The 27,345-nt window shown below is 39.5% G+C and overlaps 2 protein-coding genes across 2 annotated transcripts in view; one reads left to right on the top strand and one right to left on the bottom strand.

Moving 5' to 3' along the window:
- The window catches only part of ISOC1 (isochorismatase domain containing 1), a 1,173,170-nt gene that overhangs the window by 405,031 nt on the left and 740,794 nt on the right, over positions 1-27,345 (top strand). The gene's annotated exons all lie outside the window — the stretch shown is intronic.
- Positions 1-27,345, bottom strand: part of FBN2 (fibrillin 2) — a 270,516-nt gene that overhangs the window by 70,368 nt on the left and 172,803 nt on the right. Inside the window, exons 20-31 of the mRNA XM_050795748.1 lie at positions 24,134-24,253; positions 17,741-17,878; positions 16,820-16,870; positions 16,213-16,338; positions 12,164-12,391; positions 11,165-11,290; positions 5,698-5,826; positions 4,765-4,890; positions 2,762-2,887; positions 2,220-2,342; positions 1,934-2,059; positions 1,483-1,608 (exon numbers count right to left, since the gene is read on the bottom strand). Coding sequence (XP_050651705.1) covers positions 1,483-1,608; positions 1,934-2,059; positions 2,220-2,342; positions 2,762-2,887; positions 4,765-4,890; positions 5,698-5,826; positions 11,165-11,290; positions 12,164-12,391; positions 16,213-16,338; positions 16,820-16,870; positions 17,741-17,878; positions 24,134-24,253 — 1,545 coding nt within the window. The remainder of the gene's footprint in view (positions 1-1,482; positions 1,609-1,933; positions 2,060-2,219; positions 2,343-2,761; positions 2,888-4,764; positions 4,891-5,697; positions 5,827-11,164; positions 11,291-12,163; positions 12,392-16,212; positions 16,339-16,819; positions 16,871-17,740; positions 17,879-24,133; positions 24,254-27,345) is intronic.

Here is a 27,345-nt window from a genome sequence, read left to right as displayed (position 1 = left end):
GAGTTCTTCCCTAGAAAGAACTGTCAGCCACTTTCCAGTAGAAGAGAGATAGACACAGCAGTGTTGCTCCCTGGCAGGTACGTGTGTCATCCTGGGGCCCTCTTCCCTGTCCAGACTCAGACACAGCTCCATAAAGAGGACATTCGATTACAGATCAAAAGAAATCTTGTTTCCAATAAGAGACAGTGCTATTCCTTCCTAATGATATTTATTACATATTTTTCATGAAGAATCTAACTTTTTAAAAAAAGTAATAGTTTATTCTTTTTAAAATTACATGATCATTTGTCATTTTAAAAATCAATATAAATATTTTATAGAATAAAAAACTATAATTTAGGTGTTTATTTTTATTTCTTCTATTTGAGATTATAGAAAAATATTCACTGGGAATGTTATCAGGAGAGTAGCCAGATGCTTTCGCCAGTGTGTGTGCGTGTGTGTATTTGTCTGTATACACACACACATATCCTTATATATGTATGTATAACCTATGTAGATTTGGTTCTCCAAAGTTTTCTTGACTATAAATAGTAATGTGTTCTATCTAGTTCAATGATTACATATTACAGATGCTGAAATCACACACACACACACACACACACACACACACACACACAACACACACACTCTCTCTCTCTCTCTCTGTTGGCTTCACATCAACCCTGTCAGTGGTGAACACGCAGAGAACACCTTCTTTTATAATCTGTCCCTTAATGGAGGGGTCAGCTTAAGGGCTGGGTTGCCTTCTAAGTCTTCCACCACCTGCCTTGAAAAAATATCATACATAAGTCTTAAATTAAGCACTGAGGAATACATGATCCAAAACCTCGACCCCGGCATGTCCTAGCCCCACCTGCACGCAAAAGGCTAAAACTAGTTAGTAGAGAAAGGGAACAAAAGACAAAGTGGGTGAAGTGAGCAAAGAAGGAAAGTGAAGAGAGAAAAAAGAGAAAGGCAATTTGGGCAGAGAGAAGACAAAAGCAAACAGAGAAGAGCAAACAAGAAAGGAAAATATGGGAGAAAGGAAGAAAGGGAAAGGGTCTCCATGAAACTTAAGATTAATTTTTACTAGTTTAAAAGAAGTGCAGAGGTAAATGGCAACTGGGATCCCGGGTCTTTTGGTGCTCTTTGTTCATGAATGTCTTCCATGTGGGCAGCAGTCATACTCAGAAAGTGACAGCTGCTGCATAAGCCACCATTAGCGGTCAGGGCCATGGGAACCGGACTGCACTCCTACTCACTCACTCACTCTCCGTCACAGCCCACAGTCAGCCTCCCGGTGGGTGGCTCAGACAGTGTGCTACCACAGAGACCAGCCAAATCCATCACACATGCTATGGGTCACACACTCATCCCACACACGGTCACAGCCTGGTGGTAGGTAACTGGCCTAAGGGATGCCAGAAAACAAACGACGTTGAAAGTTGGCCTTTGACATCTGAGAAGTTGAAACACAGAGAACACAAACTTGAAACCTACCTGTACATCCTGTGGTCCCCTTCTTCACTGAGTAACCCAGCTGACAGTGGCAAATGAAGGATCCCTTTGTGTTCTCACATTCCCCAAACATGCAGATATTTGAATTTAGGTCACATTCATTCACATCTAGAAAATTTATTTTCAGTATCTTAGTAGGTGTTCATCACAGTAATTTAAAAGCTATCTTCTATACTGAATAGCATAATACTGAAATACACAGGTGAGATCTAAAATATTATCCATCTGCAAATCATCGTGTTGTAGATAAATATACTTTCTGCCTTTAGAGATTTTTAAAAGTAATTCTTCCTGAGATTTTATAGTTCTAGTAAAATGATTTGAATTTTTAAAATAACAACTGAAAAAGCCTTCCTTTTTTCATGCTTGTGTGTGCATGCGGGTGTGTATGCACGTGTGTGTATAAATGTTTATCCTTTCTTATGATACTCACCAATGCATGTTTTCATGTCCATGGAAGCCATGAAGCCATCATAGCAGAGGCAGCGATACTCTCCAGGAATGTTGGTACACTGACCGCCATCACAGATATCGGGATTGTTTTCACATTCATCAATGTCTGATGATACAAAATTAGCATCAGATGAAAATAAAAATGTCATTCATCAATCTCAAATGCTTTTGTTTTCTATCTGGTTCCACTTGGTAATATCTGCAGCCATATTTTCAAGAAAAAAATTAACTAGATGTACAAAGCCTATGTGTTTTCCTTTCTGTACCTGCACACGATCTCCCATCTGGCATCAGGGCATAACCCTCACTGCAGCTGCATTCGTAGCTTCCCTCTGAATTTGTGCACTGGGTGTCACAGCCTCCGTTCATTATCATACATTCATCGATATCTGTGAAAACAGCAACGCAACCACATTACTTGTCAGGTCTGCTTCCTTAAAAGGAGTTTTCTTCTTTTTAAACAGATAATGCTAACGTGGCTTTGAATTTTTCTCCCCACTATGTGTGTTGATTGAACATCATCCTTCTTAGTTCTTTTAACTTCATTTTAGGCAGCATTCCATGTTTAACTGCAGTACCCTAAGATTAAATAATTTGGAAATAGAAGAACTATGGGGATTAGAGCATTTTCTACATTAAGTTGAGTGAGTCTGCTGCAAGACCAGCAAAATATCTGAGATCTGCCCCCAGTCTTACATTCATTTTCGGGACAAAGGATTTGCATAAGCTTCATTATAATTCAGTGCCAAAAGTTTTCCTAGGCTGATTTGAGACATATGAGTTTCAGGCCTGCTTGGTCTCCCCTTACCTGTACAGCCCTGGCGGTCTGGCGTGGCCTGATATCCAGGATTGCAAGAGCACTGATAGGTTCCAATCATGTTCACACATTTTCCATTTCTGCAGAGATTGTCACTCAGGGAGCATTCATTAATATCTATAAAAGATACAAAGAATTAATGCTTTACACAACGTCAAATCACTAAAGCCATCAGAAAGGTGCTTCACCAGAGCAGTGGTCTCCAAAGGGGTCTGTGTACTTCATGGGGAAGTGAAATGTTCTCCTGGGGGTTTGAAAGAAAATGCTGGAGTCTCTATTTCCATCTACAACAGTACTGTTGAGTAAAGCTTTCTATAATGATGCAACTGTTCCCATATCTATGCGGTCTAATACACAGCTGCATGTGCTACCGAGTACTGGAAATATGGACAGTATAACTAAGGAATATTTAATGTTATTTAATTTTAACTGAGTTTACATAGCCACACGTGGCTAGTGACTATCATGTTAGACCACACAGAATGCACACATGCCAGAACTGAAGCTAAATACTACTTAATATATGAACTTACACGGGCATGCTCACCTGGTCTATATTAGATGGTGAAGTGTTACCTACATGATTTGAAGTATCCTGATGGAAGACTGATGGCTCCACAAGACAGAGGCATGAAAATAGGGCCTTCACGTGTTTAATCGTTTACACTGTGCTATGTTTTGTGTGTCGGGATAGTAATCTACAAATCACACTGCCTGTTTTAAAATAAACTAACCCCTATAATATGGGCAGGTGCCTTAAAAATAAACTAGTACCAATAATGTAAGCACAAGATAACAGAAGAAAATGGCAGAGTGATACGCTTCCTTATATAAACTACTTGTCAGGCGTAAGATAACGTAAAAAACAGTGACAATATAATCAGATATAACCAGAAATTCATTCCAAATTTTCAAAATAACCAAGATTATACGGCATGGGTTTATGCTTATGATCACTAAGTGTATATTATACAGAAATATACATTTTGTATTCTGCATTGTTCCTTTGGGGGATACTCTTTTAAGCTATAAGACCAATGAAAACTAAGTAACAAAGTAAACTTAGATCTGTGACTCACTGTACCTCAATATGTACAACCATGAATAAATATTCTGGAATTATTAGTGTGAAAAAGCCTTTTATACCACCATTAAAATGAAATAAGAACATTAAATACCTTTTCATTTATCACTTTAAAATATCTATTTAATCTATAATAAAATTCACCTCATATACTAGCAAAGCAATACATATGGCTTATAAATAAATATATGTGTATTAGAAAGGTGTGCTCAAATTATGATTTGAAATTTAGTGTGCAATCTGTTCTATTTTAGGCTGTCTTATTTGCTTACGGTTTTAAGAAAGATTTCCTGTGAAGAACATGCTTTCTGGCTAAATCAAAGTTTTAAAGCCAGTATACTAGGAACCCAGTAATTCCAGAGACTTTCATGTATTATGAAAAGCAATAGGTTGCAATGTCCAAAGACCAGTCATCAGTCTTCTTATATCCTTTCTGGCATCCCTACAGAGCTCAGGGCAGATGAAGAAACCCAGTGTTTCCCTGAGAAGTGGGTTAAGGGTGTACCGTGTTCACACACATGCAAGCCGCTCTGTGAGCAGGCACAGGGGCGCAGAGCGGAGTCTGCCTGAGTAGATGGGAAGACGCTGGGCAAAGGTGCACAATGCACAGGGCAGCTTTCCCATTTTTTCCTAATGGAGGATGACACCACAGGGACATCCACAGGGCTCCTCACCAATCACGTGGCTTGCAATAAAAAAAGAAGCCAACCAAAGGAATGCCAGCTCATTCAAGAGTGTCACCCAAGCATCCACTGAAGACACAGCCTGCGTCCAGATGTAGGGAATCTCAATTTCCACCTTTTAATAAGCTAGATCTCATGTGCTCCTCAAACAACAGGTTTGTCAGAACTGATCCCTGCTCTCTACCAGTTGTGCTGGGCAGGTTTATGTGCTAAGGAGATAAACTCACCCACACAGTCCTCACGGGATGGTGACAGCTCGTGTCCCAGTGGGCAGTCACACTGAAAGCTGCCCTCAGTGTTCACACAGGTGCCACCCCTACAAAGGAGAGGGTTACGTTCACATTCGTCAATGTCTGAAAGGTAAAAACGTGAGATCCATTAAAGAACTCTGAGGGAAAAATATTCACACATACAGCGTGGGAGAAAGAATACTATCTGATGGGAGAGTGTGAGTCAGTGTAAGAGATACGCTCACAGGAGATGGGATAATGCTTTCCTCACTTTTCCTACAACCAACAGAAAAACTAAACATTCTACTCTTAAAGGTAGTAAGCTTTCAAGAAATTTAATTGCATGAAATGAGCAGGCTCATAAGGGGTAGAAACAAATAATATTTGCTTTATATCACCCCAGACTCATGATATATTGTTGTCAGTTATTCTAGTGTCTATAACGCTAATCAGAGTGAAGGAAAATCTTAGATTTATAACCTACTATATCCTATGAGGTAAGTCCTATATTGTGCTGAAAATTAAACAGTGGGCTAAAAGGTTGGGAACCAAAAGGGTTTGTAATAGTACACAAATAAGAGCAATAACATGGGATTGGCATGACTGAATACAAATCTTGGGGCCACCACATGATGCCATGCATTTTAAATGAGTCCCACCTAAGTAACTAGTCTGTGTGATTTTAGTTTCTATGAATAAACAGGATCCAATCTGAATATCTCATTGCCATGAAGGCCCCAAGAGGTTGGGGCTCCCTGAGAGCTATCCAGGAGTGCATTTCCTGTCTGACATTTAAATCTCTTCTCTCTCTCACCAAAGATCCTGGCCACGCATGCCGTTCGCAGCCCGAAGATAAGCAAGGGTCATGCACACGAATGAGTCTGTGCTAGTATGGCTTCGACCTGGCGAGGAAGAGCTCACGGTGCTTACCCATGCAGTTCTTCATCATCATGAACCCGCTTTCATAGCCTTCGAAGCACTCGCACTCAAAGCTGCCTGGTGTATTGACGCAGATTCCACTGCCACAGAGGTCAGGAGAAATCCTGCACTCGTCGATGTCTAATTCACAGGGTTTAAAAGAAATTTAAAAATTGAATGACATACACTTGGCCTTCCACGTGAAGGTGCTGCATGCTTGAAATGTTGGGGACATTGGTGGCTAACAGTACAAGGGTATGTTTTGAGTAGATCCAGATAGAAGGGCCTGGGGCCTGAGGCACATTCCTTTCCCCAACTGCCAAAACTGCCACGCCAACAGGCAAGTGGTGCCTTTTCACCTGCAAAAATTCTGAATTGTGGATTTATTTTTGTGGCTTAGAAATAGTAACAGAAGAGGGGGCATGGCGGCTCATGCCTATAATCTCAGCACTTGGGGAAGCCCAGGCAGGAGGAATGCTTGAGGCCAGGAGTTTGAGACCAGCCTGGGCAATGCAGGGAGATCCCATCTCTAAAAAAAACAAAAAAATTATTGGGGAGGCTGAGGTGGGAGGATTGCTTGAGCCCAAGAGGTCAAGGCTACAGTGAGCTATGATGTATGATGTGCCACTGCACTCCAGCCTGGGTGACAGAGACACAACCTGTCTCAAAAAGAAAAAGAAAAAGAAAGAAATGTTAACAGAAGGATGAACCCTGCAACTGTTCTATGGGCTGAATGAGGCAGGTGGTAAATGAGGCAGCCAGGCCCCATGACCTCATGTGTGATTGGAAGACAGTGCTGGTCTACTACACTAGCCCATGCCACCCCAGGTTGGAGCGTGTGAAGGCAGGGCCCCTGTCTCTGTGCAGGAGGGACCGGCAGACCCCAGAGAGATAGGCAGCCACGACGGACCAACCCTGAGTCAGAGAGCACAAATAGGGCAGGGCCATGGTGTGTGCCCCAATTGGCGTTTTTGTGTCATATTCGATGTAAAGCGCTTATCGATTTAGTAAGCCCTTTGGTGACATGAGCTGTCACTATCGTGTGAGGACTATGTGGGTGAGTTTGTCTTCTCTTTTTATATATTACAGTAAATAATCTTCAGCATCTATACTCTCAAACACAGGGTTCTCTGAGAAATCTATGCTTATAACTACGATTTTTAATAGAGAAGTCATGTCTATATAAAATATGTTTAAGAAAACATGGCCTGTTTACAAACATTTTAGTTCAAAAATCATAAGTTTCTAGTCTAAAAATCTGTCAATAGGGAAAAATGCTCCACCGCGATCTCTTTATTTTGATGAATTTAATTTTGAAGTTTTAAAATCACAGGATTTAGTGCATAATTTGTGCATGTTCTCTTGAGAGGGGGATCTCAGTCTATGCTTTCTGCCAGCTTTTACTTAGTTTTTCTGTATTTATTTCTCCAATTACAAGAGTCTTTATTTATTTCCCTCATTACTGGCCATGCGAAAAAAATGTAAATACTTCCTTTTAAACAAACATCTTAACAGAATTTATTGATTCAATTAAGTAGCTAACATTATGTATATTAATTTTCTTTCTATCTACCAGTATCTAGGAACTGGTGTTAAGAGCCATATGAGGAATGGGTTCTAGGGTGGAGCTGGGACAATCTTTGGCTAATGTGATGTGGTGGGAGTTTCATAGTATAAACAGTATGGATTCTAGAACCAGATACCTGGCTACAAATCCCAGTCTGTCATCTACTGAGAATAGAGCCTTGGGAAAATCTTTTAGTCTCTCTGTGCCTCAATTTCCTTATTTGTCATAGAATCCACTTCATAGAATTAAACGAATATTTGTTAAGTGCTGAGAACAGTGTCTGTCTCACAGAAAGTGCGTTCACGCGCACTCTCTCTCTCTCTCTCTCTGTCTGTCTCTCTCTCTCTTTTTATATAAACTTCTCTGCTCTGCCAAGACTTGGTAATTTGGAGGGTGTGGGCTTTTGAATTGGTTCTTGAAGGTTGTACAGAAATGCTAGCTTTAAAGATACAGAATAAATAGGCAAGAGATGAAGCGCACCAGTGAAGAGAAAGGAAGCATTTCAGGGAGCAGTAAGCCACAGACTGGCTGGACTGGAGAGGCTGACAATGAGTGTGGGTACAAGAGGGACCCATAGGATCACTAAAAGCCCCCAGCACGGGAGGACACCGGACTTTCCTGCTGTGAAGTTGACAGCCAACAATTTTCCACGGAACTTCACATTATATCCTGATCAATGCAGCCCTGTCAACGTGTTACAGACATTAAGCAACTTGGCTAACTTCACAACAGAGGAAGAGGTGGGGTCAGAACTGGAAGAACCCTGAGCTTCTTTATCCAGGACCAGGACTGCCTATACCAGTGGAAGTTGTTCAGTGGGAAGTTACACAATCCAGCCCTGCTTGGATGGTTAACCTGGTGGTTGTGGCAGTGAAGGATTTGACTGTGGGGACTTAACAGGTTGGGAGATCCTGGAGGAGTCTGTGATATAGTAGATACTGTGACATGTCACCCAGGTCCCTCTTCAGGAAAGAAGGACTCACTCCCCCTCCCTGTCAGCTATTGGGAGTGTTGCTGGCAGAAAGCCCTCAGATGTCCACTATCCTAAGAGGACCTCTTTCCCGCTTCCCTGGGTAGCTGTATCCCAAGATTGGTCTTGCAGGTACCTAAGTGCATGGCTTTCATGCCCTACTCAAGGCAACTCTGATGGACCGTGCCAGTTCCAGAACTCCCAGTGGCATGGGCTAAGGACTTCAGTGGGACTGCATCACAGCCCAGTTTCTTTCTCTGCCGACTTCTGCTTTCCTCTCTTCCCTTCCTCATTGTTCATCCCAAGAGCAAGCCCCAATAAACTTCCTGAATGCTCATCTCTGCCTTGGAGTCTTGTCTCCTGAGGAGCTTAACCTGCCTCAGTCTAGAAGAAATATCACAGGCACTTCAAATAGCTGGTTTGATGAAAGAATTTGCATAACTTTTCTACTTTGGGAGAGAGAGGTGTCAAAATTCAATTGGGGTCTTCAATCCTGTTCAAAATTATACTCCTAATGCCTACAGGGAAGTCCCTAGTAGGAGAAAGTACAGGGTAGGGGGAGGAACAAAGAAAGATGAAAACGAAGACAAACTTTCCAGACAGGAAGTTATAAATGTGGGAGTGAAACTCAGGAAGAACAGAGAGAGTTAGAGACAGGATCTGGGATTCAGCTCCGCAGAGGCCATCCCTGAAGTCATGATGGTAGATGAAACTCTGAGAGGCAGAAGAATGCTGAGTAGAGGACTCTGGCAACACCCAAGGATGGGAAAGGCAAGAATAATCTGTAAAGGTTAGAGAAGAAACATCATCAAGATAGAAGGATGATCAAAACCGGAAAATACCGCAGAAACTAAGAAAAGAAAAGAAAATCTCAGGGAGAGATCTGGCAAGCAGAGAGGTCTAGGAGGAGAGATGTTTTACCACCACAAAGATGTTTTGCAAGAGTAGATGACTACATGTGTATGTGTCTGGGTGACAGAGGGCAAAAGTCAAAATTACAAAACAAATGGCTGGTTGAAAGAGAGGGGTGAGACCTAACAGCAGGAAAACAGAATGGTAGCTTGAGAGAAAAGAAGGGCTGAGGAGATATTTTGAACCTGTGTATAAGTTGAGGAATAGGGAGCAGAGAAGAGGAGGAGATGCTAGCACGAGGAGAGAGGAGCGAACCTGCTGAGACAACCCAGAGCAGGAGCTGGGAAGGAGGGAAAAGAGGAGGTAACCCCAAATCCAGGTAGAGCATTAAATCTCATTCTCTTTCACTGGAGGAGAGGGAGTGGGGGATAAAGGAGACTTTTTTTCTTTTTTTCTTTTTTGAGATTGAATTTTGCTCTTGTTGCCCAGGCTGGAGTGCAATGGCGCGTTCTCGGCTCACCACAACCTCTGTTTCCTGGGTTTAAGCGATCCTGCTGCCTCAGCCTCCCGAGTAGCTGGGATTATAGGCACCCACCACCACACCCAGCTAATTTTGTATTTTTAGTAGAGATGGGGATTCTCCATGTTGGTAAGGCTTGTCTCGAACTCCCGACCTCAGGTGATCCACCTGCCTCGGCCTCCCAAAGTACTGGGATTACAGGTGTGAGCCACCGTGCCCAGTGGGATAAAGGAGATTTTATCACTAGAGAGGAGGCTGTGTGAGAAGGATGCAGGCAATCAGATTTATTCTCAACGAAGGAGAACAGGAATGGATGGGGGCGGGTTGTATATGAGAGGGCATGTAAGCCAGGGAAGAGGTTTAGAAGCAGCGCTGAGAGAAATTCAGAAAGTGATGAATGGAGATGAACACGAGTGTTGCCAAGCAGCTTCGAGGACTTGGAGGTGAATGCAGGAATCTCAGGCAGCGCTCCTCAGACTCTCCCAGCAAAGCACAGCAGCCAGAGAGGAGAAAACAGAGGTAAGGGGATGAAGCTCTGGAGACAGGGCTTGAGCAGACTTCAAGGCAGCAGGACTTCAGAAGGCCAGATGGACAGCTGTGAAAGGCTCAGAGATAGCCTCAGCTGAGCAGGCATAGGAAGGAGCCAAGAAAGACACTGCTGTGAGGTCAGGAAGAAGGAGCAGGCAGGAGCGAGGGCGATAAGGGGAAATTCCACAAAGAATATGAACAAAGACAGTGCTGAAAACGAGATCCTGAAGACACAGCTCAAGCATCTGGAACGACATGGTATACTAATAGAAAAAGTTAGAACTTCTCATCTTTTTCAAAGAGAATGTTATGGGTATGGATGGTGACTGAAGTCTAATATTAAGATATCTGTTCACAGATGAGGAAAAGAAGTCATAACTTGTATGTCACAAACCTTAAAATCTTTAAGAGAACACTACTCAATTTTATGTAATTCTTTAATGACTGTATTTCTTTAGTCATCATATTTTGAAAATCATATTTGTATGCTGTTCCTAAATATAAAACAAAGAGCATTTTCATGCTATTTTGCAGTTCTCTCACGAGTTTATTTGGAGAACCGGTTTAAGTGTAGGGAAAAGAAACAAAAATCAAAATTTACAGAGCTGGATGCAGTGGCTCAAGCCTGTAATTGCAACACTTGCGGAGGCCAAGGCAGGAGGATCACTTGAAGCCAGGAGTTTGAGACCAGCCTGGGAAGCAAAGTGAGTCCCCATGTCTTAAAAACAACAACAACAACAACAACAACAACAACAACAACAAAACCTTTTAATTAGCTGTGCATGATGGTGCACACCTGTGCTCCCAGTTACTTGGGAGGACTGCTTGAGCACCGGAGTTTGAGGTTGCAGTGAGCCATGATCACGTCTCTGCACTCCAGCCTGGGCGACTAAGTGAGACCTTTTCTCTAAAAAAAAATTAATAAATAAATAAAAGTTTTCATGTTCTCAATGAGAAGATGAGCTTTTTAGGCTGGTACTTTCAAACAGAGTAAAGGAAAGACAGACAGAGTTTATCAAATAAAACAGCAGAACCATCTTACCTGTGCAGTTCCTTTCCTCCATGTCTAGAGCAAAGCCACTATTGCAACGGCACTTGAAGCTTCCGATTGTATTTCTGCACTTCCCATAGGTGCACATCCCAGGAAATGCTTTGCATTCATTGATGTCTAAAAGCAGAATAAAGCCAGAATGTAGAGTTGGTTGATATAAACGATTGGGTCCATCACTTTAAGTTAAAAATCTGTCATGATGGACAACAGTAATGCACCCAAGTGAAAAACAGGGCTACTCAATGTTTCAGTGATCACACTGCTATCACACACAGGAAGCTTCAATACAGTGAAAAAGATCATATACATATATATATATATACACATACACATTATTATTTTTTTTTGAGACAGAGTTTCACTCTTGTTGCCTAGGCTGGAGCACAATGGCACGATCTCGGCTCACTGAAACCTCCACCTCCCAGGCTCAAGTGATTCTCCTGCCTCAGCCTCCCGAGTAGCTGAGATTACAGGTGCGTGCCACCACGCCCGGCTAATTTTTGTATTTTTAGCAGAGAATGGGTTTCACCATGTTGGTCAGGCTGGTCTTGAACTCCTGACCTCAGGTGATCCACCCACCTTGGCCTCCCAAAGTGCTGGGATTATAGGTGTGAGCCACCACACCCAGCCAAAGATCCTATATGCTTAAGAAAGAGTTCTGATCCCTTTATTTCTCACTACTTGTTTTATAAAGATAAGTGGGGATAGATAACTTTTTGCTACAGATGTAGCTATCAGGGCGACATCTCAGGTTGTAGAGGAACAAAGAGTAGAAGAGCAAGATAAGCAATCTGTTTTATCTCTTTACTTCAATGCCATCTTATAGAGGGCATTTATACTCTTGGGACAGAACATAGGTCACAAAACATGTAAGTTTAACCGAGAAAATAAAGCGGGAAGTCAAACATTTAAAGCAAAACCAATTCTCAGAGAATGTGGAAGGCTTCCTGTTGGTGAAGAAGGACCAAGGCGCTGGCCGCAGGCAGTTACCTTTGTAAAATGGCCGCCCAGTAAGAACATCCCCTCGGTTAGCAAAGCCAGCCCCGCGGGGGCACAGCGTCTCATATTCCTTGGTGCCAGGTTTGGGGCACTCTTCACACTCGGTGCCCCAAGCCGCCCCGACAGCACAGCAGCAGGCATCCATGCGGAACTTTCCAGGAACGGGGTGAATGCACTCATCTTCATCCCACTTCAAGTAACACTGCTCCATGCGAATATCTACACCGAGAGTGAAATCACAGGGTGAGAATGAGTTGAAACACCCATTGAACAGTCACATGTCAAGCGTCTGCTCAGCAGCAGGCATCACGCAAGGCCCTTGTGGTGTACTGGTGGGTAAGACACAGTCCCTGACCTCCTGGAATGGACTCCACAATGACAGTAGTTTAAGGAGAACAAAGGTGAGATCCTCTTCAGTCTTTCTTAATTCTCACAAGAGAATTAAGAAAAGAAAAGGTCCTCAGGAAGAAAAGGTCCTCTCGTGACATGACTACTTCATGTCTATGATTCCTTTTTTGTATTGTTCACTTTAGAAAAAGTAAGATAATTTTAATGATACTTCTTCCCGTTCAGAGAATTGCTTCAAGTGCCTTTTAAGCAGCCCTGTCAGATCCTGTTCATAAACAGTAAATGATCGGCTATAATCTATTTGCCAATTTGTTACAACTATTAAAATCACTACAAAAGAAAGAAGTGTTATAATATTATTGCATTTAAGGTTTTTTTTTGTTTTTTTTTTCTCCTGCCAAATTTACCTTTTGCATCATGGTTTTTCCCTGGATTATGTGAATTTTCCTTTTTAAGGGGTCAATTATTTATTTAAATGTCACATTTTCCCTCCAACTTCAAAACAGACCAGCATTTCAGTGCTTAGCCTGTGCTAGCCAGGACCTTAGAATATCTATAAACAGTTCCTACATCTAAAAGTAAAGTAGACCAGCATGGTCTATAAATAACATGTTCATCTGTTAGCAAATAGATTTATTTTCAAATCATACTAAAGCACTTGGCTGTTTAATTACAAATATGGATAATGAGTTTGGAAAAATTTCCTTAATCAAATAACATTTCTTTGATAAGAACATTTTAAGACATTAAATCCTTTCCAGAGGCTGAAAACTGTTTAACAGAGGAAGGAGATCCCTGATGGAAATGTACACATAAAAATTAATGTTTACTACTTTAGTTACTGTCAATACTGATTCTTTCAACTTCTAAACCAAAGGTAACATCAACTTTAGCAACTGTCTTTAGCCTAAAGTTTCACAGAGTTACATTTCTGAATACTGGAAATAAAAAGTCCTATTTTTTTTTTTTTTTTTTGAGTTGGAGTCTCGTTCCATTACCCAGACTGGGCGTGGCATGGTGGCTCATGCCTATAATTTCAGCACTTTGGGAGACTGAGGCAGCTGGATCACCTGAGGTCAGGAGTTCTAGACGAGCCTGGCCAACACGGCAAAACCCCGTCTCTACTAAAAATACAAAAATTAGCTGGGCATGGTGCCGGGCGCCTGTAATCCTAGGTACTTGAGAAAAAGTCCTATTTTTAAAGAAAAAATAACTGTGGTAAATTTTTATTTTGATTCAGCAGACTGAATATAGATATCCACAGATGGCGATTCTGTCTTATATATCTACATTAACACAAACCAAAAAGCCACATGCTTTGCCAGTGTGAGGTGTGATAGTAATCCAGAGTCTCATTATCACAGGGCTCTGAGGGGCTAGTCTCCTTATAGCTGGCTCCGTCCCATAATGTCAGCAGGTAAGAAAGAATCTTTCCAAGATGTGAAAGTCTTATATAAGTACAGTTGGCCGAAGAACCCTGGCCTGAGTCACACTGTGAGGTTACTGAAGGAACCTGCTCAAGAAGCCCAAGACAAACTAAAAATGTACCATTTCAAAGCTTATTGGAATAAACTGGGGTGAGAGGGGAAAGGCATTTAAACTATACATGTAAAAACTTACAAAAGCCAGGAAGAGTAATCCTTTCTTTAATACTGAGACCTCTATAAATGTTAATATCAGGAATTAAAAGTCAGCACACTACTGAGAACTCTATGAATATTTATATCAGGAATTAAAAGTCAGCACATCGGCCACAATAAGGCCTATCAATGCTGCGATTGTCCTTGCATGGAAATTAAAATATCAATTTGGAAACCTCTGGATGGTCCATGTTCTCCGCAGTTTGCTGCAGTCCCCACTGCTCCCTGTTGTCGCTTCACTCACTGATATATTACATGCTTGGCTCCTGTAAGCATCTGAGTTTGGGATGCCTGATTCACACGAGGTTCTATCAAAGCATTTACCACAACTTCAGTTCTCAGAATACTTTACATTTTCCTGTGCCAGTTGCTTCCTGAAACTTTCTCACATCCTCAGACAGAATTAATTAATATAGCATAATTTAAGCAGTGACAAAAGCATTTAAGCAAAGTACAAGGAGGAAGAATCCAATATATTATCTTAGAATATTTAAAAATGCTTTAATTTTTTTTTTCTTTTTTCTCTGAGACGGAGCCTTACTCCGTTGCCCAGGCTGGAGTGCAGTGGCGCGACCTCGGCTCACTGCAACCTCCGCCTCCCAGGTTCAAGCGATTCTCCTGCTTCAGTCCCTCGAGTAGCTGGGATTACAGGCATGAACCAGCATGCCCAGCTAATTTTTATATTTTTAGTAGAGACGGGGTTTCCCCATGTTGGCCAGGCTGATCTCGAAAGCCTGATCTCAGGTGATCAACCTGTCTCAGCCTCCCAAAGTACACTCCCAGTCATAATTTTGAAAAATGTTATTGAAAATTTATTTTGCCTAATAATAATTTATAATCAGCGATATATCTTCATATATTACAGCATTTTGTTATAGAAGATAACTTGATTTCATTAGTCATCTGATTGTATTCATATTATTACTTTGTCATTTTCTTTTTTAAAAATTTTGATAGTTTTGGGGGAATATTTTGTCATTTTCAAATGATACTTATTTCTAAACATCGTAGATCACTTAAAGATAATTTTTAAAATACTTAAAAATCTGAAAGAATTTTTCTTTATTTTTGTACTTTGGATATTATGTTTTCTAAATAATTTTGTATGATTTTACAGTGATGCTTTCAACCCAGATTTAAATGTGCTATCAAAATTCAGTTAAAAATGAAATCTGTTTTAATTATAATAACTAAACTGTATGGTATTGCAAACTTTTTTCTTACCAGTAAATTTTAAACATCACTGAGATATTTAAATACTTTAAAGATCATTGCATATAACATCACTATTATTTATGTTTTGTCTACATGCCTAAATTTCAAACACAAATCTATGTAAAGTTCTTTTATAAACTAAAAATTTACTGTTCCATAGCTTATTGGGGAAAAAAAATCTCTAGGTAAATGAAAAATTATTGTTACATACAATGAAAATTAATAGAAATGTATTTTTCAATCATGAAATTCAAGTTCAGTCAACCATGACACTAATAAAGAAAAAGGTCAAATCACCATTCCTATAATACTATATTGAAAGAAAGAGAATCATCACTACAGATCTTTAAAAAATAAAGTATTAAGAAAACGTAAACTCTAATAGCAGTAAAGGAAGGACCAAGATTAGTGAATGTTTTTAAGCAGAAGCAACATATCTTTGCAGATGACTTTCCCCATTGTATTCAGGGTGTAGCTGCAATGAGCTGACAAATGTAAACTTTTAAAATCCTCGTCTCCAACTTTCCTTCTGCGTTCAACCTATTCTTACTCTTATTAACTCAGTGTGAAAGACTGAACCTGCCTAAATTATCTGGTTAAAGAAATGGAAGATTTTGAGATAGATTTTTGAGCAGTACCAACTTTTGGCATGAAACAGAAACAATTTCACTTAAATACATTCACTTTTAAAACAGCCTCTAGTGATTTCCCCCTAAATATCTCATTTAAAGTAAGTTTTCTCAAGTACAAACTCTGTGGTGTTGGACTAGCCACTGCTTAAAGAAGGAAATTCATGGCTTGTTTTATACATGGAATACATGAGGGCGTGAATCTTACCCAAACACACACGGCCGGTCCCATCCAACGTAAGGCCTTCAGGGCACTCGCAATGAAAAGATCCCTTACTGTTGACACAGCGTCCATTTGGACAAACGCCAGGGAACACCTCACACTCATTAACATCTGCAGGGAAATGGAGCCAGCAGAGGAATAAAGATGTTACAAACAGAAAAAGCAGGTGTGGTCCTACTTCATGTATAGCATTTTCAATCCACATTCAACACAATGGGGATTACTACTTGAGTTAAACAGAAATATTCCACAACCCAGTCACCCGCTTTCCTAGGCACCAGGTATGAAAATTACCACAGCCTTGCCTGTCCATGAAACACAGCCCAAACAGGTGCCTTTGCCAGCTGTTCTGGGCTTAAAGTCTAGTGATGTATTCATGAAATTTACACAACTCCATAAAGAGGAGAAATGGGAAACTCTAAGCTGTTTCCTAAGAGAATTATGCTAAAGCATTTGTTGATTACATTGAGTATTTTTATTGAAATGTCAAGGTTTCTGAAAATGATAAACATCTCCAAAGTTTGAGAGTGAATGTTAATTTTATGTACTGCTCTAAAGACGTATAGTATCTTCCAAGGAAGGATACACTCACCTTCACATGTAACACCTTTAATCCTGGCAAGCCCTCTTGGGCAAGCTGTATCTGTAAGAACAACAGGACAAATTTTACTTCATTATAGAATAAAACACAACCATGTTATGCTCAAGAAGAAATATAACGGAATCAAAATGGAACTAAATACAAACTGCAAGGCGGGGTCTTAGGGTCCAAGGACATCACTGTCCCCACTTCATTCAGTAGGGCACATGACTTTCTGTGGTACCTCCATCAGTATTGACCTGTATTGATATTCTCATAATTTTTCCTACAATTTCTTTTTGTTGTCACATTGACAACTGAGTTAAAAGTAAACAGGTCAGGCGCAGTGGCTCACGTCTGTAATCCCAGCACTTTGGGAGGCCGAGATGGGTGGATTACTTGAGGTCAGGAGTTGGAGATCAGTCTGGCCAACATGGTGAAACCCCATCTCTACTAAAAATACAAAAATTAGCCGGGCGTGGTGGCGGGCATCTTTAGTCCCAGCTACTCGGGAGGCTGAGGTAGGAGAATCGCTTGAACCCGGGAGGTGGAAGTTGCAGTGAGCCGAGGTCACGCCACCGCACTCCAGCCTGGTGACAGAGCGAGAGTCCGTCTCAAAAAAAAAAAAGTAAACAAAAGATTTGAGGAAAACAGCCAACACACAAACAAGGATACTGGAGGATACAGTCATCTAGCAGATTCTAGCTGATTCCCTTCCATGAATAAAATATTTAGAAGGGCTGCTTATGAGCCAGGATAAACCAAATACACATTTTAAGAGGTAAAAAACATTAGCCAGCAAAGATAACATTTTAGCAAAGGTAAATGATCTCAGGTCTTCTTCACTAAGGAACTTCATAGTGAAAGATGTGTCCTAGCGGCAGGAGAAGCTTTCCAAGGAGAAGCCGAGAAGCCCCCCAGTCAGGCTCCTACCTAGTTCACACCGCTCACAGGGGCTCCCCCAGGCGGCTCCGAGGGTGGCACAGCATTCAGATTTCAGAGTGGCTCCATTAATATTCACCTCACAGCGGCTGTCCTGGATATTGAGCCAACAGGTCCCCTTCAGGCTGTCTGAAAAAGAACAGGAAAGGTTGGGGAGCTCTTACCTCTGATGAAAATAGAATTCAGCTGTGTATATGAAAAGACATTTGTTAAAGTATTCTAAAAAAGAAGGGCCAGGCAAAGTGGCTCACGCCTGTAATCCCAGCACTTTGGGAGGCTGAGGCAGAAGGATCACTTGAGCCCAGGAGTTCAAGACCAGCCTGGGAAAATAGCGAAACCCCATCTCCACCAGAAAAAAAAAAAAAGATACTTTAAAAGTTTTTAATAGCGGGGCTGGGTGCAGTGGCTCACGCCTGTAATCCCAACACTTTGGGAGGCCGAGACGGGTGAATCACCTGAGGTCAGAAGTTCAAGACCAGCCTGGTCAACATGGTGAAACCCCGTTTCTACTAAATACATAAAAATTAGCCGGGCGTGGTAGCAGGCGTCTGTAATTCCAGCTACTCAGGAGGCTGAGGCAGGAGAATCGCTTGAACCTGGGAAGCGGAGGTTGCAGTGACCCGAGATAGTGCCATTGTGCTCCAACCCGGGCAACAAGAGTGAAACTTTGTCAAAAAAAAAAACCGAAAAAACACTTTTAATAGCATATCCTTTGAAAACACTTTCATGTACCTGCATTCAAATATGGTTTATTACATATATGTAATATGTACTATATATCTCTCACAATATAGTAATTAATATAATTATATCTATTGATATTCTAAGGGGAGCTGTCCAAGATTTTATGCTGGTACTCAGAAACACAGAGCATTGCCATTTTGCCCATGTTGGTCTGGTCTTGAACTCCAGGCCTCTAGCAATCCTTCCATTTCGGCCGCCCAAAGTGTTAGGATTACAGGCATGAGCCACTGCGCCCCACCCTTCTTCTTTTTTAACATACTATAACAACATGATAAGACCATTACTTGTGTGAAAAGTATTCATAAGATTTATCCTTAATGACAAATGCTTTGATATTTAAGATTTTATCGTATAAAATCCTTCAATCTCCTTCTCCCTTAAGTCCCTACTAAATAATCACACACAATGTATGTTCTGTTATACAGAGGCCAGTATTTCTCCAACTGATAATCATTTGATGAATAATTTAAAAGAAAAAAACCCCTATAAAACAAAGAAGGAATAAACACTTACAAAACCCCCACTAATGCATTCCTAGGGCTAATATCTGATGTATTTTATTTCAGGCATTTAAAAAATGTGTGTGTGTGTGTAGATTTATCTCTAGTTCAAAAAGTAAATCATACTTATGGTAAACAATTTGAAGAAATAGAGAAGTATGGGGGAGATGTAAAAATCACCTGAAATCCTCTAGAGATAACCATTCCTAACATTTTAGACTGACTCCACATCAAATTTAAGTTCTTCCTTTTGCATGGTAGAGTACCCAGTGAAATGTTATGCACTTTAAAATGTTTATTGTATGTGGATTAAAGGGAATAATGAATGGTTAGTATATGTTTGGTGGCACAATGAAAAGTTTTTCAAATGAACAAATAATAAATGACTGTTAACTGATTTTGAAGCAGTGATAAGGAATCCAGACAAAGCTGATATGGCAAATACTAACTGGCTAAAACAAATCATATGTCATGTTTTCCTTGTAGAGCAGTGGCTCTCAGTTAAGTGTGCATAATATTACCAAGGCGCTTGTTAAAATGCCAATTCATAAGTTTCCAGGTGTGCAGCCCAGGAATCTGAATTTTGACAAACTCCTCAGGTAATTCTGATGTGGGTGATGTGGAAAACACTCTACTAAAACCTCAATAGCATATTGTGGCACTAAGAGTTGGAAGAAAACAAAGAATAAGTGTATTCCTACAGTATTTATTTGAAAATTAATTTTAATAATAATATGTACAGATAAAATTTACTTCTGGCTGGACACAGTGGCTCATGACTATAACCCCAGCACTTTGGGAGGCCAAGGCAGGTGGATCGCTTGAGTCCAGGAGTTCAAGACCAGCCTGGGCAACATGGTGAAACTTTGTCTCTACAAAAAATACAAAAATTAGCTGGGAGTGATGGCACATGCCTGTAGTCCCAGCTACTCAGGAAGCTGAGGTGGGAGGATTGCCTGAGCCCGGTAGGCAGAGGCTGCAATGAGATCGTGTCACTGTATTCCAGCCTGGGCAACAGAGTGAGACCCTATCTTCCAAAAAAAAAAAAAGTTTTTACTTCTAAATTCAACAACAAAAACAACAAAAAAATCCCCCATAAACACAGAAAGGGAATTACAATTAAAATGTAATGGGCCTATGACGGGAGAAATAGTAATTTCTCATTCCCTAGGAAACACAGGAAGTTACCAACAACCTAAACACCAAGACAGAGGTTGAAACAAAACAATTCTCTCCTGTACTGAATAAAAAGTTATGGGGCAAAGGTGTGAAAAAGAGTTAGACAGTCACTTTGTTTTTTCACTCTGGCTGAAATGTTCGGTTTGGATAAAACTGCAGAGAACCATTTGTGTCAGGTCTCAAACTACAGGCTTGTTATAGATTTACACCTGTAAATTCCATAGAACAGAGGAAACAGAGATGCTTGTGTAAGGCTACTGTGTATTTAAATGATCTTTTACTGATCCGGACTAATCTGATTTATCACCTTGGTTGTCATCATTTTAAGTAAGATAAACAACAGTTATTGCTAAGATTTATCAAGACAGTGACAGGAACTGGAAGGCTTTGTTATGTATTTATTTACTCATTAAAACAACCCTGTGAATTATGTACAATTTGCAGATGAGAAAATTTAGGCACACAGAGGTCAACCAATTTACGCAAGGTCACCCAACTAGTAGAGTGTCAGCATCAAGATTCAAGCCCATGCAGTCTGACTGCAGAGCCCTCACTCTGTAGCACTGTGATTCTTTAGGCTGGTGCTGCATCAACACTTGAAAAGCTACAAATCCACTATAGCCCCCTGCACTCCCCTCCAGGCTCATCCTTCTCTTCTCTCTCTCCCCAATTCCTTTCCTCCATCCTCCCTCCCTCTCTCCCCACTGACCCACTGTTGTGTGTGTATACCCACCCCTGCCCCCATACTCATACACAACTGAGATACAAATGTAGATAGTCAGGAGTTAGTTAAGAACTCTCAAAAAATAAAGCAGGGTAATTAGCTTGAGGGTAGAAACAGGAGAAAAACTGTTATTTTATCTAGGATGGTCAGAGAAATCATGACTTACAATGTGGCATCTGAATACAGACATAAGGAGAACCCTGCAAATCTGAGTGAAAAACATTCCTGCCAGATAGATCAGTGGACTTCAGGTGGGCATGTGTCTGATGCAGGAGCTGGAAGTAGGCCAGTCTGGTTCAGGCTGAGGGGGCGGGAGGCAGAGCAGGGGCAAGATCATGAGGAGAGTACAGGCTTCGGCTAGGACTTGAGCTTTTACTGAATGAAATGAGAAGCCAAGGTTTTCCTAGACAGGGTTCCTGGACAAAGAATGATATGCTCTGATTTATGTTTTAAAAGGGTTGCCTGGTGACTATGTGGAGAACTGACTAGAGTATGGGGAAAAGAAGCTAAGGTAGAGGCTACAGCAGTAATTACGAAGAGAAATGATGGTGACTTGGATTGGGGGTTGGTGTGGTGATGGTGAGAAGGGGATGAAATGTGGATAAACTTCAGTGCAATCAATAGGTTTGCTGATGACTTCCACGTGCAGCTTGAGAAAAAGACATCAAGGATGCTGCCAAGCTTTTGAGGGGTGGCAGCTAGAAGAACGGATTTGCCATCTGCCGAGATGGAAATGTTCCTGGGAGACTCGGGTTCAAGCCAGTACACAGGAATTTGGTTTCAGACATGGGAATTTGAGATACTGATGAGCCATCCAAGTGGAGACACTGTACAGACAGTTGGAAACACAAATCTGGAATCGGTGGCAAGGTTGAGGCCTAGAATTCCATTATCAACTAGAGTGACACATGTGAGACTCAACACAGAGGCTCTTGAGGATGAGTGTAGAAAGACAAACAGAGGTCCAAAGACAGACTGGCGGAACACTTCAGGTTAAAGGTTAGGAGGATAGGGAGGACTCAGTAAAGGAAAGAGAAAATGAGCCATAAAAGTCAAAGGAGAAGAGAGTTGTGCCTGGGAAGCCAAAAATGCAAAATTTCTCTAGAAAGAGTGAGTAATGAACTGTGACAAATACTGCTAATAATCTAAGGTGAGGAATGAGAATAGACCATTGGATTTGACAGCAGAGTGGTCACAGCCATATGTCCACGCAAGTTGAAGACAGAGTGCAGACCCAAGCCAAAGATGAGGGAAACTGGTCTGGATTACATAGAACCATCAAACCACAGCAGTATAATGCATGAAAGATTAATCAAATGCATGGTTCTATTACATTTAACCATATTCAAGCAGAATACCATAGTCTTCTTAAGCAGTTTGCAGAACAGTTTAAGATTAATTTATATTTAGAAAGCTTGAAAAATAGATTCTAAATCCTTAAATATTCATAGTATTCAACTAACTCATATATAATCTAATGTAATTTTAAATCAGTAATCATATCATGAAATTTCAAAATGTAATGACCTGGACCCTGTGGAAGAGAAAGTTGCAGACTAACCACTGATGAGAGCCACTGACAGTCCTATTATACATTCCTGACTTTTCCTGTGTATATTTTACTATTTGTTATTTTCTTTTGCAACTAGAATTCTCTTTTTAATAAAAAAGTACATAAAATAATGTCTAAAATTTAAAAATATTAGGGAAATTGCCTTTTGAGCAGCTCTACACTGGGCTATTCAAATTTAATCATAATAAATGAAAGCACACAATACATTGACTGAGAAAAATATGGTGGTAGTTAGTTGTTGGCAATTGGAAGAATGACATAAAGACTTGGGGGTAAAAAGTCTTTGTTCTTCTTTGGTTAATAAATATAAGGGCAAAAGGCCAAAATAATGGAAGTCTACATGATGAGGCAAAAACGAAGTATCTTTGATGCTCAAGTGGCATGCAGATTTAGTTTTCTGAGACATTAATTGATTAATGCTGAATTCATTTCCTTTGCATAATAAAATGACTCCATCTCAATTGGAAATTGTGGCTTAGCAAAAATATTTCTGCTTTACTGCATCCAACCCACACACCCCGCTGGCCCCCCTACCAACCCAGCCCGGAATTCTATAAGAAAAAAAGTAATGCCCCAGGCAGATGGCAGTCTATTTCCTAATATGGAGAGCTGAACAAGGCTCAAATTTCACCAGCTGTACCTCATTGGGAAACGAGGAGCTGGTGTTTCCAAAGAGAAGGTTTTCATTGATAATTTTGGACTTGGTCATTTGTCTTTACGTAACAAACAGATACTCTAGCATCCAGCTAAATATGGTTAACATCAGACATACTACTGAAAAAACTATTGTCTTTGACAAATATGAAACTAAAGATTCATTTTGGCTAGATAATAAAAACTGCCAGTTAACTTGGCACTATGTAAAACTGAAATATCTTCCTATTTGGAATATATATTTAGTTCCCCTTAAAGGTGGATACTAGCTAATGATGTGAACTGTGTAGGCCTAGTGAATGGAACCACAGATGCTGGAAGTACGGAAAAACTACTGGGACAGTTTTGTTCCCTTTTACATGCTGGATTATTCCTTGCAGTAACAGATCAATCTTCTTTAATATACATCCTATGTCATTATCAAGAACTGACTTTAAATGTTTTGAGACATATTGAAAGATGCTAGTTTAGATGTTTTAGAATAATTTCCCCTAGAGAATTCCAAAAGCAAGAAAACAGTTATCTTCTCTTCCTTGAAGCCCAAAAGTTTATGATTGATGGAAAAAAAGAAAAAATAATAAATTCCCTCTATGTGTTTAAAAGCTTCAAATTCTTGTCCTGTTAACTGAATCCAAATTTCATCACATTTTTTGTTTGCCATCGAAGTTTGTTTATAAAAAAAGTATGCAGTGGAGATTTGATTATATTGCTGCCTAAGGCATTTTTAGGGTAACGGATATGCATATGTGTGTGGTATGGAAATGATTATAAGTTATAGCATAATATATCTACTTATATGAAAGGAAGATTTCTAGAATCTAACAAAAATTGAATAGGCTGCCTAATTAATGCTATTATGTTTTACCTCTATGTTGATACTGAGTAAAAACAACTAATGTAATGCGTAATTCTTTTTGGAATCATATTCTGTTTTTATCTGTAGTAAGGCCTGAGATCTGTGCTGATCTTAGCAGTGAAATTGAAGCATCAGTATTGTGTATGAATCTTACCAATACAGATCAATCCTGTGGAGCTGAGTTTGCTGCCGGGCGAACATTCACAATTGAAAGATCCAAGGTTGTTTCTGCAGGCCCCATTGACACATGGGTTGCTTTCACATTCATTTATATCTACAATCCAGAAGGAAAAGATTCTGTTAGAACTGCCATGTGTTTCTGGAAAATATTATTCCAACAAGCCATGCAATGCCAGAATGTCTGGTAAACTTGGCTCTGGTAATTTTAATATGGATCTATGAAGCATAAAGTGAATGGGGAATGGAGGCATGCATTTTACATTGTGGATACACATCTATAGGACTGGGAACTCAGTAGGACCACAGCGATCAGCCTATTGGGAAAGAGTTCAGTTACATGCTTTTTCAATACGTCATCACAACTTTACATAAATTGGATTTTTTCCCCCACATAATAAGATGTAATTCCAGGAGCAACATCCTGTGCACAAACAAAGGTGGATTGCTTTGATCATTTATGGTTTAATGGGGCTCTGAAAAACTTAAAAAGTCCATCTTGGAAGCAAAATATCACAATGCTGCTTTAATTCCAAGCTCTTGGGTACGAATCAGAAAATAAGGACTGAAACATTCATGGTGGGTACATAACTCTCCTCTAGTCCCTATCCACCTTCTCTGTCTTTAGTTCTTCACATTTACATGTTTAGTTTGCTTAGTTATTTTTTAATACAACTAATGGTGGTAAAATAAAAATTAGAAAACTTGATCAAGTAGAAATAATTGCTTTAAATAGGCCTCTACAATCATTAATTTGATCTGAATGAAATATTCAAATCAAATGTAATTCAATATACGTGAAATCATATAATATAAACAATTCCTGTTGATGGTCAGAAGTAAGCAGAACTGCCCTATGCCTATGTTCTCAAGTGGTGATTAGAGAAAATTCAAGCCTGTAATGTGAAATAGTTTAACACATGAGTCAATGAGAAAGAAACACAAGCTTCAGGTAAAGTACTATGAACAAAATCGAAGACATTTTCAGTGTAAATTCAACCACTTCTAAAGTGGTACACTTTTAAGAAGTGGCACACAGTTTTCTTTACTAAGTTAATTATCTGAAACAGGTCAATAGTTCTCAAGGCATTTTATATCAAACACTGGGGTTTTTAAGTTCACAAGAATACTTCTTCTTTCTCTAAATATTTCTTTGAATTTATTATAAAGCAGTTTACTGAGGAAAGCATGTAAACAAATAGCTAGAAGACTTTAATCCTGAAAGAGCGAGACTCACAGTTGATTTTTTTTGTCAGTGGACTTCACATGCAAATTTAAAAATCAATGTGAAAAACTTTGTTACTTCAACACTACTGAAGGAATATCCAGGTGCTAATTTAATTCTTGATATATAAATTGTTTGAAGAAATATGAATGTATTTTGCTTTCAGGTTGTTAATAGTGAGAAAACCTCTTAAAAATAAAAGAAGAGATTTTGTAAATATAGCACAGATTTCTAATGAAAACATCAATCCCAGAGTATAAAAACTCTTTCATAAAAACACAATGTAAAAAAGAAACCAGTTAACCATAAAAGAAGCAGATAACTAATCTAAGGATATACCACATATAAATCTATTAATTTCATTTGTAAGAAGCCTGAAAAAAGAAGAATTTCAATACTGTGTGTTTTTAAAATCTCTATTTTAAATTAAGCAATTATGAATTCAGAAACTATAAACATATGCACTGACAACTACAAATATCAACTATTTAGTTTTCCTTTAAATAATATGTTGTTATGTTATAAATGTCATGGAACCAGGAATTGAAACAGTTCACTGTACATTCCTGGAAATAAACTTCAAAGCACATCTGGTTTACATTTAACTAGTTATGTCACTGGAAACACAATCTAAACCACAGTGCTTGCTGTAAAAATTTTAACTTTCACAGACTCTCAGAGCTCAAACAAAAAAAGAAACAAAGTTTCTGTAACTTCAATCTGAAATACAGAAGAACTTTACTCTATTATTAGTGCTATTTGTTATATATTTAAAATAGTCTGTTGAAAACATGAATGACAAAATCAGTGCACAAGACAAATACACAAGAAAAAGCTAAGATTTGCAATGAATCTGCTAATAATTCCCTGTCTAGTCTTTGGAAATTAATTCAGAAAGAAGAGAATGAAGAGAACTGCTTCAGACAGAAACATTTACTGTTTGAATGCAACGGTAGAAATAAGAAAGCAACTCAACGGAAAAAGAGATTAGTAGCCTTCAAGTCTATTCTTTGCAAAACTCTTAATGAAATGCAAATAACAGTGGGAAGAAAGTGTAGAAATAACAGTTATTTGGTTAGTTTTCCCATGATAAATCATTTTTATTTCCTTCAATGTCATAAGGCTGGAGCCAAAAGAGTTGTCTATCATTTCTTCTCTATTTACATAACATGAACTTCTTTCCTATGAATGACAGACATAAAATTGTTTTTTCATTAAATAAATCTCTCAGCTTAAGAATAAGTATGCTTATAATAAGTGAAGATTACTCTTTCTAACACTCACTGTTGCCTAATTTGGTATGAAAGTGCCTTAATATTTACATAATCACCTTATGTTACATTATTAAACACCACCAGCTCCTACTCTTCTTAACTGTTCCTGTAAGCAGGAGAGTCTCTGATTTTAACTTCTTTGGTATTTCAACTCTCAGAACCTTTGTACTCTATCTTACTGGTCCATAAATAATCATTGATAATTCAGTGTACATAGCAAATAGAACCAGACACTATCCATTTAGTTCCGCATTAGGAACTAAATCATGTGAGAGACACGATAGCACCAGAAAGTATTTTCCTAGACAGGGAAACCAGTTCTAAAAATCATCAGTTTCCTAGTTAAATCAAGATGACGTCCCACCCTGCTCTTGCTTTCTAAGTTTCCTGAGATTTAACGGAAGCTTATCCTCCAACAGACAACAGACAACAGACAAAACTGAAAAAAGACTGTAGGAAGGAAGTGTAGAAAATCAGGAAAAACAAAAACCTTTAAAATCTCTTCTTCTATCTTTCCAAAGAAATCATAGAGGAAATATGGCTAGGATACTTTTTCATAAAGTACGTTTCTCAGAGCATTTTGAAGAATTGGTGTTAGAGATGGGAGTGGGATCTAGAAAATAGAGACTCCGTAGTTGAATACATTTGAGAAGCCTGAGCTGGTTTAAAAAGAGGGCTCTCATAACCTAT

The sequence above is a fragment of the Macaca thibetana genome, chromosome 6 (assembly GCF_024542745.1).
Source record: "Macaca thibetana thibetana isolate TM-01 chromosome 6, ASM2454274v1, whole genome shotgun sequence".
Classification (NCBI taxonomy): Eukaryota; Metazoa; Chordata; class Mammalia; order Primates; family Cercopithecidae; genus Macaca; species Macaca thibetana.
This window is presented reverse-complemented; position numbering and strand designations above follow the sequence as displayed.